Below are 14,586 nucleotides of genomic sequence, written 5' to 3' on the forward strand. Positions count from 1 at the left end.
GCTAGTTTCTCAATTTTTTTCTATTTTGACTTAAAATTTTCAAGAACTAACTAGGTATATATAAGCCTACATAGCCTTACCACTTCACCTGCCACATTCAAATCAGCAATTAGTTACTGAAATTAAACAAAATCAGAGAACCTCCTGAAAAGCACATGCAACATACCAGAACTTTGAACACTAATTACCACCCCCTTTCTGATGTGATCATCTCAGATTAAATGACCTCCCATTGTTATATTTTGGCCCTCTTTGGCCTTACAATCCCATTTTCTCTAGGACTCAGAGATGCTTGATGCATGCTGATATCCCACACACTCAGAACATGCAGTGAACGAGTGTGCTGAGATATGGCTGAACAAGCAGGACTTGCAAGGAGGGTCACTGGGCCTGCAGAGATTGCTCCTCCAGAGCAGTACAGGTACAGACTTCCCCAGAACAGCTGCAAATCAGAAACTTGATCTCAATGAAGTTTCTTCCAAAACTCATACTAAAAGCTCATTTCAGCACTAGGCAGGAACTTTCCAGCCACGCTGGATTCTTGGGGAGAGCAGCCTGATGTATTTGAAAGCCATTGGCCATTATGTCATCAAGAGAGCACTAAGGAAAAATCTTCAAGCAGTGAGCGATTTATTTCAGGCCTTGGACCAATTAAAGAGCACAGAGTCATACCTACCAGGCATTTCAGAATTCCAGTGTGTAAATAAGACAGATTCACCATTAGACCACTTGAATGTTCCCTTTTCTTCTACATCTGAAAGTCCAATCCAAAAGTATCTTTCTGTTTTCAGCCCAACCAGGCTGGTCAGATAAGCTTGTTCATATCTGTTAAAAAAAATCAGCCAATAAATTAATACTGTTAAATTTATTTTTTAAAAGTTGGAAAAGGCTTATTTTCTCAGAATTAGAGCTGCACTTTCTTGAAAGTGTAGTTTGAATGGATTTTCTTTAGCAAAGAATTTAGCAAAACCATTAAATAATAGATATTTTGAAAGCTTCAATATCAGAGTATTTTGCTTTTTCTCAGATGCCCAGTGATTAAGATGGCCTAATCTTGGACTGACAGGAAATTGATGGTAAAGAAGAAACCTGACATGCCTTATGTTTTATATCACTTATTTTGTGAGTTTCTAGTACTCTTGTATTTTATTACTTCTCGCTTCAGAAAAATCCAAAACTGAAAAAGGAATCCCAGAGTTACTGTAGTTACAAAAAGTAGAGGCTAAAGTAGTATGATACTAAATTATAAAACTAAGGAACACTGTAAATTAGATCCAATGATTGGCAAGAAAAGTTATATTTAGCAAAGAAACCTATGTAGAGGTAAAGCTTGTCATAGTTCACTATGGTGTTTAAACAAACAGCTCTTAAGAAATCAGAGCAAATAAAAAAGTCTCCTCCTAACAAGGTGTAGTCCGAAGGCCACATTAATGTTAAAACATTTTTATGGCAGCTGCAGTGCTGTGTTTATAGAGCTACTATTCATGACAGCTGGAGCTTTCACAGTAGAATATACCAATTTTGATTATATAGAAACAAATAAGAGATTTTATAAGGCATCAAGTCATCTGCAAGAAAAATATTTTGTTTCTTAAACTTTTTATTTTTCCTATATTTCACATACAGTAATGTGCACCGCTTCTCCAGAAATTTTGCACTCACTGAACCCTGGCTGCGTTGTGACAGATTTTCAGGTACCAAGTGTACCAAGTGCTTTACATCATTTGATTTCTCAATTTTTTTAAAGTACCTCAATTCAAAGACCAGATAGTTGAAAATTATATCCTCTTGCTCATTTGTACTACCTTTTGAAAGGAATTCAGAGCCATATCTCTTCATTTAATACTCAAAATTGGATTCTATATGCCTTACTCAAGTAAGCCACCACAATTAAGAAGTAGAAGATATAATTCTACTTTTTATTTGACAAAACCATCTATATCAATACCATCTATATCAATACTGATTTCACAGCCACGACCTACTTTCAGTATAAACCAGATTCCTGGATTTGAATTTACATGTAAAAACTGTGAGAAGTTCTGTATTGACAGATAGCTGTCCTCTAAAGCTAGATGCTTGCCCAGTCAGAGTCTTTATTCTGGTATGCAGGTGATGCTAGAAGTTGAATCCTCATCCTCTGACCCCCTCAGACATGTAGACATTTACATACCTGTCTTCAACTGTTGCTAAAAAAGCCTGATGACTTCCACAGGTTTGATTTGCTTGAAAAAATGTTACAAATGTATTTCCAATGAAGTAACAATAAAAACCATGTCTTTTCCAGCCCTGTCAAAATAAATATGAAGTGATCACAAAGGGAAAGGGAAAAGGAAAGGGAAAGGGAATCAACAAAACAGAAAACTGATTTATACCACCATTACCTAACCACTAGTCAAAGGGACAATGTAACTGAAAAAGTCAGAGTGGAAGCAAGCAAGATCAAAGCTTTTTAGAATTTTGTTTCACAAAACAATTTTTCAAATCTAATTAATTTTCAATCAATGTATTCCACTCACAAAGGGATGAGAGCTTTTGCTGTGCACTTTTTGTGCTCAGAACAGGATTATAACCAGCACATAGGCAACATGAAATCACGAGGACAGTCTTGAAAAGCAAACTCCAGCTTGAATTTTCAGAAAGGGAATGATGCCTCAAAGAAGTTTGTTAATTCTTAGCTAACATTAAAACTCAGTCCCAAAGTTTTGTCATTCAAATATCATTTACTCGGGAACATGCTCTCAGAGAAGGTTAATATGGTAGAGGAAATGTATTTAAATATCTGTATAGAGGCTTTGCCCCAGAGGTCCCGGTTGTCCTTAATTGGGCTGCAGCTGTAACCAGTGAAGATAACTGGGATAAAAGGGTGTGGGTTAGCCAGTCAGGGAGAGCCCTGAACTGAGAGAGAACAACATGCAGAAGAAGGAGTCTGTGCTGTGAAGATCTGCAGCTGTAAGAATACACCAAAGAGGTATGGACTTTAGAAATCTGATAACAACAATATGAGACTCTAGAAAAATAATAGAACAACAGGTTACTGTGATCAGTCACAGTTGACAAAAATTTTCTTCTGATGGTTTTTAATTTCTCACTTTTGAGAGATTTTTTTTTCCTACAAGCATGCACTTCATTTGGTAGGCAATGATAACATCTGTAATAGGAGGAACACTTTATTTCCTCCAACACTTGTAAGGATTCCAGGTACTCTTTACAAATACTGGGAATAATCATCAAAGGCTTTTTCTGAAGTTGTGTAAAGCAGACTTGGAAGAAAAGGCAGTTTCTTCAAGGAAAACAAATACTCAATAAGATTTCCTGTGACATAATAAATTTCAGTAGTTTTTTGTAATTACTGGGTGTTATGTCATTAGAAAGCAAGCAAGTAAAAAATAGATCTGCTGAAGTTTCAGAAGAAGCACAATAGACTTTTTTTCTTCAGTGGTAATAAGTTATTCAAAGTAGAGAGCACTGCCAGAGACCACAGCAAAGCCCTGAGAACAGTATTTAGACAGGGACACCCTTCCTGCTATGAACAATTTTGTAGAAAACTGTAGCCAGAGCTGAAGTGCAGCTGATGGCACAGGCAAGATCTTAAGGGAAGCTTGAATGCCAATAAATGGCCTGCTGCAGGGAAAAGAGGTTTGAGATTTAAGTTCTGGAAAAAGAAAGTGAGTATTAAGAGCCAAATGACAGTAATAGATTAGATTTAGTCATGTTTAATCATTCTGCCATAGAAATGAGAAGGCAAACTCTTCTGATTATGATGAAACAGAAGCTATTTTTCATGTTTTTTCTGCCACCTAGGTGACAGTTTCTCTTTTTTATCATTCTTAGCAGCCTATTCCGATCAGACAGGTTTTTCTTCACTTACTCTCTGGCAGCCCATGTCAATAGTTTCCTCTTCTGTAGGAGCATCTGACATAGGTTTCCTTTTACAGATGTAGCCAATTTTCTTTTCACAAGAATGGTCTGCCCAAAATCCATCCTGAACATACAAACAGAACCTCAGTCAACCAGGCTTTAATCTCCAAAAAAAACCTGGTTTATGCTTCTAAGTATTTAATAATTTTTTGCTAGTTTTCAATGGAGAAAATCCTTCACCTAAGTTCAATACTTAATTGCAAAGTCTTATTCCTATCTCACTTCTTCTGGAGATGATTTACCATTGACTTACACTTTCTTTGATTATATGCCTTTCTGAAAAGCAATCCCTTGAGAATGACTGCAATATACCATCTTTACAAACACTGCTGATTTAATAATCATGTTGGAGGAAAGGGAGATATCAGCTATCCCCAGAGAAATTCAGCTCTAACAGCAAAAAAACAACACCAGGAGACTGCATTCCTTAGTTAATACTTACACAAAACTTTGAAGATAAAAAGTTCTTTGTCAAAGTTAGAATTAACATTCTTATTCCTCATACTGCAGGTTCTCAGAAGAAACAATGACATTCAGTGGGAGTTGTACTGAATGTAAGGAACATGACACCATATTCCCAAAATATTTTATGTACATTTTGGCTGAACAGATGAACTAAGATATTAGGAGACAAAGGGAAACCTGTGCATCATTCACCTGTACCTTGAAGACTACACCTTTACAACTGTAATTTCATAGCAGTTGATGGCAATTTCTTTTTTTTCTTTTTTCATTTGTTTTATTCTTTCAAACCCCCCTCCCCGCCAGAAATGTAAAATAATCATCATGTTAATACACAGACAATTGTGCCACAATATTCCAAGTTCTCAAGACACTCAAGAAACCCTGCTTCCAGCAAAAACTCTCCCAAAGCTCAACACATCTGCTTACAACAACAAAGTCTTGGGTGTTCACCTGGAGTTTGTGTCTGTCCTGTGCTTACTGCAGGGAAAGTCCATTGGTGGCTGTCACATCATTCCCTACCATGTTTTCTCATAAGGTTAGCAGACCCTTCAAATTATCACCTAAATCCCTGACCTTCTCAGTCTGGGAGAAATTAGCTTTGCAATACCTTCAGACTTCCTCAACACAGGAAGACCTGCTCTGAAGCTGTGGGTCTCTGTAGGCACACAGTTTGTGGTAATTGGGAGTGGGGCTGCAGTGAGCCCCATCCCCAGTGGGCACAGCTGTGAGGAGCAGGTGAGCAGCACTGACAGCAATGGCACATGGAGTGCCCAGGGGCACTGAGCCCCATCCCCAGTGGGCACAGCTGTGAGGAGCAGGTGAGCAGCACTGACAGCAATGGCCCATGGAGTGCCCAGGGGCACTGAGCCCCATCCCCAGTGGGTGCAGCTGTGAGGAGCAGGTGAGCAGCACTGACAGCAATGGCACATGGAGTGCCCAGGGGCACTGAGCCCCATCCCCAGTGGGTGCAGCTGTGAGGAGCAGGTGAGCAGCACTGACAGCAATGGCACAGGGAGTGCCCAGGGGCACTGAGCCCCATCCCCAGTGGGCACAGCTGTGAGGAGCAGGTGAGCAGCACTGACAGCAATGGCACATGGAGTGCCCAGGGGCACTGAGCCCCATCCCCAGTGGGCACAGCTGTGAGGAGCAGGTGAGCAGCACTGACAGCAATGGCACATGGAGTTGGGGCACTGACCAACCACCAAAGGGAAGAGAGGGCACACAGGTGCACTGCATCAACATGAGGGGTATAAAAGGGCTAAAGAACAAGAAGAGCAGATGCTTGAAGCCTTCTGATGTGGTAGGATGTTACTCTGTATGGGCGGATGCCTGGAGCCTCCAGATGAGGTGTGATGTTACTCTGTGGGTTGAAGCCTTCTGCTATTGTGTATGATACTCTGTGTACTGTGGCTATTGTATGTGATACTCTGTGTATTGTGGCCATCTCAACTGTGACACGTGCTGCAACCTATGCTGTGACAGGTGTCTAGTTGCAGGAAGATCGCTTGCTGCCTTTCCATAACTATGTTTTCAGTGGGAAATTCATGCAGTAATTTCTAGCTACTTCTTACCTTGTCTTATGAGCAGCCTTTTGTGACTATATCTCTGTTCTCTTACTTTCTCATTAACTAAACCCAAACACTTCCTTGAAAAAGGTGATGTTACAGACAGGGCAAGGCTTTGTTCCATAAAAATAAGTCATAGATTCACATGGCTTCCACCAAGGACTGATCAACCCAAAAATATCAGCTATGGAAACATAAATATACTTAAGTAGGTAAATATCAGCAAACTGAGAAAGTCAAATTAGTTATGCATTGCTAATTTTGCAAAATAAGAAAATACCTTTGGTATGTGTACATGCTTTTTTCCCTCCTGATAAAATAGGCAAACTCTAAAGGAGGTGGTAAGTTTAATATTTTTAACTCATAAAAAGGAAAAATACAACATCAACACAGACTGACTTTTATGCCCAGTATTATCTCTGTTCCTGTAATGCTCCTAGGTCACTGATCATTGCTAGATTCCAGCAGACAGCCCTTTCAAAGCAGCCTTTAAACTGTAGGTATAGAGTCACTTCAGGAAAGGCTTTCACTATTGCTACTGCTAAATACCTTATTACTTTTCTCACAGCTCTTCATGTGCAGTGTAGCTACAGCATAGCAAATAAACCATCTGGATCCAAGATTTATAACTTTGCTTAGAAAAATAAAATTAAGATTTTTATTTTCTTCTGAAGAGATTACTTCTCTCTAGCAATGATAAAAATTTGCTAGTGCAATTTTATAAGGCAAATCCCATATTCAGTCAGAACGTAAAAACCCAAACATATCCCAAGGGTCTTTTTAGCTTCCTGAAGAAACACATTTACATGTTCATCTGCTTCCTGGTGTAATTATAAGATTCTTTTAAAAGAAAGTCCACATTCACAAACTGAAATCCAGAGCTATGGATCTTGAGGGGCAGTTGCTATTACTTTTCTTCTTCTCAGGGAAGACAGTGAAATTTTTGGGAAAACTTAGAGACCCTTTCTCAAAAAATTAATTTCTGACTCCAAAGTAGGCTCCTTCAAGCAGTAATATCCCCATTTTTAAACTTGTCTTTTATTTGGTTTTGCATAGAAAAAACTCAAAACAAAAAGGAAATCTTAAGACAATTTAGTCAATAGCTATGTGACTTTACCTTTCCCTTCATAACAACACAGTCCTCTTGCCTGTTGTTTGCATGGGTGGGTTCTCCAGGAAGCCACTTAGTGTAGGTGACAGGTGTTCCATCACTCCATTCAAAATACATCTGAACCTTGAGGTCATTCAACCCAATCCACAGCTCATCAGATGGCTCTGAAACATGCAATTAACAATCCTGTCACATAATGTGAAATTTCTTCTTTGTGGAAAAGAAAAAAATTTATTCTCAGGAAGTTGAAAAGGCAGCCAGGAAATTAGGGTTCTCAGCCTCATAGAGGTCAGACTGATTCTCACATACCCACTCCAGTCATCAGGAAAGGCCAGTCACCAAAGTGGCAATAAAATAAGGGTGTTCAACTTCACAGAAAACAACCAAAATACTCCCTTTTCTGAATTATTTTGCAACACAACAAGGGTCATGGTTTTTTCTGATTCAAAACTCTTTTAACAAGGTATGAATAAACATCTAAATAAGATATTAGGTCCCCTTTTCCTCCTACTTTTAGTATAGTGAAGAAATAAATGTCCTATTTTCTAATGCTAAGACACCCAGTGATGTCTTTTAGAGCTGGAAACCAGAGTACTTGCAAGTTTTTCCATTATATGTGTTCCTATATTTTATTTCATATCAGAGTAAAGTGGAATTAATGTGGTTGTTGGATTTTTTTCACTTTACAGTTAAATGAGTTAGCTGTTGACTTTTGGCTTGAAGGAAACTGCAGGATTGGTCAAGGAATTTACTTCACACTATCTGTTTCTGAGAGGTTTCCCATTCTGACCAACTGAGATACTGCAAATATCACTCTCCCAGTCAGTCACTTGAATGACAGAGTCAGTTCTCTGTCCTCTCTCCTTCCCTCCTTTGACTCTCTTGCCTTTATTACACCTAAGTGTGATCAGCCCCCATAGCACACCCATAATTTCTTACCATTTCTCACCATTTCTCCACCCCTAAGACTTCAAATTCTCAGGCTCCATTTTCAAACACACACCTTTACCCTTTCTTGCAGGCTGCATTTTATGTTCAGAAGTCTCCCAAAATTACAGTTCAGTACCCTTGTTGAAACACTTCTGCTATCACATTGAAAGCTGATCCAATTCTACTGCCCATCATGCTCTCATTCCTTCCTTTCTCACTGCCATCCATGATCTTTAATTTATTTTTGTTCAGTTACCTCTTAAAATCTTTCTGTCTGTGTTTACTGAGCATTTAGGACAGCAGAGGCATTGTCCATGCTCAGAGTTCCTACAGTGGTGGGCTCACACCATGGTAATATGAGCAATAAACAACATTCTTCAACAAAATAACTACATCAAAGCCATCTAAATAAGCCATGTAAATCTCTTCCTACATAACATCTTTTTCCTCACTAGAAGAACTGCTTCTTTTTTGCAATCATGTCTACAGCTGTATGACTAAATACCAAGAGAGGGTTTTTTACAGCAATTTGTAAAGCTGCTTCCCATTCTCAGTCATGCTCTGGGCCACATTTGTGCCATGTCACATGCTGGACTTCCGTGTAAACATCCAGAATGCACTTCTTTATTCTTCATGTTCCTCTCTAAAGTTCTCCTTTGTGGGTGATGCCAACAAAAGCTCAGCTACCATGACAATATTCATCTCATTGTACCCCTTCTTCCTTTGTTTTATCATGGGACTGTGAATTGTTTGGCACAAAGATAATTTTTGTTCTTTCTGTACAGCAGTGCTCTGATGCAGACAAGATTTTTCTAGGCATTGCAATACATGGTGTTCTCCTCTCTCTCAGTGGTGAACAAGGGTAATCTGACTCAGTCATAAATTGTCATAAAAGGCTTCTTTAGTAGTTCCAATTTTACTCCTCTGAAAAGAACACTTTCAAAATAGTCTGTTGCTGCTAGTGTGTCATTTGTGAGAAGCCTGGTTTCCTTCATGATTATTTTCCTTTCAAAAACACCCAGTTTTACAGAAACAGAATAGCAGTCAGTTCAGGAAAGGTCTTTGGAGGTATCAAACTATGAAATAACCTACTTTGTATAAGTAAGGTGAAAATACAACTAGTTTCCTTTAGAATCTAACTTCTATCAAATGTCCTGATGTCTCATCAAGAGGTCCCATCTTTCCTAAGACTATCTTTTAAAAGAGTAAAAGTTTCATGAGAGACCAAGTTACTCTTTCAGGAACGTGAAGTTAAGCACGAGTTGCATTGGAGGTAGCTAGGATACAAAAGTAAAGCATATCAGCTGTTTTGGGATTTCCACTCCAGGACTGTTGCTATGCTACAGCTCAAAGCACATGGCTACACTTTAAGTCAAGGATAAACAACTCATCTTTACCTGGCACTGAAAGCACACATAGGATCAGTCACTGCCCAGAGCACACGTAGGTGGGAACCTGCTTCTTCCATCAAAAAGCAGTTAAGTGTTCCCTCGTGCAAGAGCAGGTTCATGCAAAGCAATAGCCACCATGAAATTGCCTCAGAGTCAGCATGGCTGCATTCTCCTGATGAACACATCTTGCACCTGCAGACTAACTTGCCTTGCAACAACTCAAATATGTGCTCACAAACCAAGCACATAAACACTGTATTTGATATGGGACACATTTGATTTGTATTGAGATATGGATCTGAATCCATGTACTGGGACAGATGGATTTGTGTTTCAGGAGAAACACAACCAGCATGACTTGAAAGATTAAGGATGTGGCAGTGTTAATAAGGACACAGATCTTCCCAAACTGTCCTGGACCAGCAGACCTCACTTCCCCCCATTTATTTTTGAACATTGATTGTAAAATCCTTTTATCTTATGAAAAAGTTTTAAATTGCTATAACCTATATAGAAGGAGAAAGGGAGGAGAAGCAGATCCTTAGAAATAGGAGTTTGAAGATAATGCAATTTGCATCACTGACCACAGCTTTTAGTGGCAGTAAAGCCTGTTTGGGTTTTGTGCTCCTATTCTGTGTTCTTGTTTTCTCTGATCTTTTTAAATTTAAAACTAAAGTCCTTTTGAGCTCTGTGGTCAGGACAATTATAGAATATTATTATATCTTATTCTTTGTTTTTTTAAATTTAAAATTCAACTCCTTCTTTACCCTGTGATCAGGACAACTAGTATTTCTAAACAGTCTCCTCATTTTATTAACATGTTCAAAACACTTTCTTTACTTAGTATATATAGATACATGTTATTGTGAAAAAATACTCACGGTACCCAAGTTGAGAAATAACAAAGCTGTATTCTTCAACATTATGGATGCTTGCCAGATCTCCATCCTCTTTCCTGCAAGATGTTAAGGCATCTTTCCATATTTTGGGGTCCCTATGAATTATATAACAGTGACCAGCATATGACATCCATTGTTGAGGACACTTAATGGGCACATTAGTCTCTGAAAAGAAAAATTCCCATGAAGAGTTTCAGAATTCTGTTCTCAACTAAAGACTAAACATCAGATCAGAAAATATTTAACAAAAAAATTTAATCATATATTTTCTTCACAAAGAACAGCAAAGATGAAAAATATATACAGTGATAAAAATCTGCATGAATAATTGAAGCTTCCACACTGTACTTAAAAAACACTACTCAAGTGCTTGCAGCTTGAGAAAAGACAATTAAAACACGGTTTTGTCTTTTAGGTGCATGGGTATATGCATACTAAAATGTAAGGGCTGCAGAACAGTGCTTTATCATTTTTCTACACTGATGTCAGCACCCCTCTTTAACCACCATGCTATATGTTAAGAACCTGACTACCTGACTTTACAATACATATTTATGGGGGTAATTATTTTTCAAAAAAACTTAGGCACTTTATGGATTAGCCCATCTGCTAGACTACTGAAAGAAATAACTGATTATACATAATCCTAAGAGAATCCAAATAAGACTACTGCATTTAGGAATCCTTTTCAGAAGCTTAACTGAGAAAATTATGTTGTCAAAGTAAACAATTTATGCTTAAAACTTGCTTTCAGAAGCTCAGTAGAAGAGCACCAGGGTATTGCCAACAAACACATTACTGTTCAGCAAACAATTCAACCTCAGAAGGAGTGCCACCTGAACATGTAACAAACAGAGTATTGCTGTTGTAGAAACAAATTATGATTCTTGCAGCTCTTTATTTATAATCAGCAGATGGATTTAGCAAACACCAATATATAGAGTAGAACAAGGACAGCAGGTTTTCAGAAATTCTGCTGGCAAAAAAACCTTGTATATATCAGAAGAAGGAACAATGTGTTTAACAGTGTGCTGTATCCTGTAGAAATGTTTAAATAGGCACCCAAACTAATGACCGATCAAGCCCTTGTTGCAGGCACATATCCCGTTTCAACTGGATGATACTGATGATTAATAGATACTTAGTGTCATAACACTCAAACTCATGTTTCTATTATAAACAGTACCTGCTCTTTCAGACCTGCAACTAAAAAGTGCCAGCATGTTCTCACAAAGTTCGAGTAAAACTACTTTTTTTCCCCAGGACAAGGGGAAATGCTTGGGCAGAGACTTCTCAAGTCTGCTAAAGGAGAGGAAAAGGTGAAATAGAGGGTGGGGGAACCCCAGGAAAACAAACTAAATGTACGTGGTGAAGCTGGGAGAAACGAGCGACACGGAGGTGACAAACGCTGTTGTAGGAGTTAGTCTGATGCTTCAGAGAGCTGCCTAATCCATCTTATACCTGCTCTGAGCATGTGCATTGTGCAGTGCTTTGCCATAAATCAGAGAACACTCAACATACCCTTCTGCAAACTACAAACACTGCGTAGAACAGAAATCAGCAGTTCAGACATAGCCACAGAGAGAGTCACAAAGGTATTTATGTCTCAATGAGTCCATGAGCATCTCTTTTTCAATTGGATGCAGACTGTGACAATATTACCCACTAAACACTAAAGCAGCTATGGCAGGACAGCAAAACTTTTGCTTGTAGACCCAGTAACAAGACGGAACTTGTTGCAGGCCACAAAAAAGAAAAAAAATGTTGATGGTCTAGCTTCTTTGGTGTAAGTCTTATTGAATTACATTGCTGGGGATTTCTTAGTACAAGAAACTTTAGTTCTTCATTTCAGCTACTCAGCAAAAATTAACTCTGTACTTCCCCATTCTACTTTTAAAGAGACTACTAGACAACTCAAAGCCATCCAGTTCACTTTTCCATCCTAATGCAAACAAGTACTACTCCCTGGACATCATTTCACTCAAACAAAAGAAGCAATACAAATTATCATGAATAAAAGGTAAAAGATAATATTACATTAACATTCAAACAATATTATTCTAAATGTCAAGCTGATAAATGTATTGGCCTGCAGCTGTAGGATAGTTATTCCTCAAATATAGAGCAGGTACTCTTGTGCAGCTGACTTTCTTGTAAGCTTGACTTTCTGAAGTCTGAGAACTCTCACAGTGCTTCACTTGTGTGTCTAAAAGGGTGAAAGCACTAGCTGAATTCAGTCTTATGATTCTGAAATTCAAATTTCTCTCTTAAACCCATCCTATGTGGTCTGATAAGACAGAGATGCACAGCATCTCAGCAATAACAATAAGAGCATTTATTTCTTCTAACCAAATATTTAAAGAAACAGGTGTAAACTGTGCTTTAGGATCACCACACTTCATTGGCTTGGGATGAAATCTACGTTGGCAGTCACTTTGTGGAGTGATTGATAAATAGACAGCCTTTCCTTTCAGCATTTTGAATTTGAAATTAATACATTTCTATTAATATACTTTGCTGGGTTACAGAACAAATGCTCTGTAGGCCAAAGATACTTTGATGTACAACATGATGTGGCCCCCTGCTGGAAAAAATATTTTGTTACAAGAAGCAAAAAACAAAACCAAAGCAATCCTGCAGGTGTTTGTTTTATGAAAACCCATCTGTAATGAAAATAAATATTCTGTAAAGATTTTTCCCTACTTTGTTTTGAACACAAGCGTGATTACATTCTGCTGTAAAACGTTCCTCTGTCTCACATGCTGCCCTGTTAGACATAATTATAACTCCCAGGATTAAAATTTCAAAGGCTTTTCTTTGTGTTTAATGTCAGGTGAACAACTAAGTGCATGTATGAATTTGCAATTAATTTATTTCTTAACTCAGGAAAACATAATCTGCTATGAGTTTTCCTTTACACCTTTAGAAGATGAGGGCATCTAACACCTTGCATGATTCCATACTTACTCCTTTTATTACTTCCCCCCATGGGACATTTTGGAAAATATTTTATTAATTGAACTACTGCCAATCTCTGGTTTATCTGTCACAGTGTTTACTCAGCAATTTCTGTTTAATTGAAAACTTTTTTCTCTTCCTTCAAATTGCTGGTTAATTGGAGGGTGGAGGTGGGGGTTAGGAACAAAAGCTGAATGCAAAAGAGAGTAATGATCATTAGACACATACCTTTCTCCAAAAAAAACCCCTGAATTTAAATAGAAATAATGTAACAGCCAGTCTTAAAGTGACATTATATTTATAGGCATCAGTGTTTCAGAACTGATGTATGAAACCTGAAAAGCTGAGCAGTGGCCAGTCCAACAACCTAAAACAACTTCCATAAATGAAACTATTTGGGTATCACCTGTATACAAATACTTTACATTAAAGTACTTAAAGTAATGAAACTTTACATCTTAAATTAGGAAACAATTTTAACATGCATTGAAGTCTTTCTCAGCTAAAGCAATGAATGTACTTGATTTCAATACCAAATCATCAATTTAATTAATTAATTAATATGTATTTCAATATCTAATTAGCAAGACACCAGCTAATTCTTGTGGTTTTTTCTCTTTGCAACAAAGCAAAAAAATGAGGCAGAATTCTCTGTCCTAAGTGTTTTTAACAGGACTGATTGTATATTGGCAAAAGCAAAAAAAAAAATTAAAAAACATTAACTGTTCTTTAAGCCAAACATCAAACACTGATTTTCCAAACCATCTGCTTTGCAAGTAGTGATGCATATTAATCAATTAACTGGAAATCTAATTCCAGTTTAACCTTCTGCTTCCAAAGCCTATACAAAATAATATCAGTGGATTTAAGACATACAGGTATGACCTGAAAAAGAAAGGAACTTGGAAAGAACAGAAAGAAGGAGTGATGAAACAAAGGAGTAAGTTACAAGGTGTTTCTAGTACACTGAGAGATAACAAGGAAAGAGGTAAAAATAAATCCTATCACTCTTCTGTCTTTCTTAAGTACGTGAGGCAAGGTTCAGAGTTACATTTCTTCTGAAAAAGTGTATATAAATATATATTTTAAATAATTTCTTAAAGGATTGTATATGCTTTTATATGTATACAAATGAATATTTTTATATTTCTATATAAAGATCTCTATAAGACATGTAGGTACATTAAAAATATCTAATTCAAAAGAATTTAAAAACATTGTTCTATTCCACTACTGACTTGCACCAACTCATAAGTAGTAAAAATTACAGGAAGTGGATTAGTTTCATTGTGTACATGGGTTTTGAGAGAAATGCATCATTTTAAAAACATTAAATTCATTTTTTT

The 14,586-nt window shown here is 37.5% G+C and overlaps 1 protein-coding gene across 2 annotated transcripts in view; it reads right to left on the reverse strand.

The window, feature by feature from the left end:
• The window catches only part of LOC129130975 (macrophage mannose receptor 1-like), a 55,729-nt gene that overhangs the window by 24,737 nt on the left and 16,406 nt on the right, over positions 1–14,586 (reverse strand). Inside the window, exons 7-11 of one of the 2 annotated variants that reach the window (XM_054649695.2) lie at positions 10,265–10,447; positions 7,069–7,226; positions 3,872–3,985; positions 2,174–2,289; positions 677–825 (exon numbers count right to left, since the gene is read on the reverse strand). In XM_054649695.2, coding sequence (XP_054505670.2) covers positions 677–825; positions 2,174–2,289; positions 3,872–3,985; positions 7,069–7,226; positions 10,265–10,447 — 720 coding nt within the window. The remainder of the gene's footprint in view (positions 1–676; positions 826–2,173; positions 2,290–3,871; positions 3,986–7,068; positions 7,227–10,264; positions 10,448–14,586) is intronic. The other variant, XM_077174223.1, reaches the window with a different exon arrangement.

This window comes from Agelaius phoeniceus, chromosome 1 (genome assembly GCF_051311805.1).
Source record: "Agelaius phoeniceus isolate bAgePho1 chromosome 1, bAgePho1.hap1, whole genome shotgun sequence".
NCBI lineage: Eukaryota > Metazoa > Chordata > Aves > Passeriformes > Icteridae > Agelaius > Agelaius phoeniceus.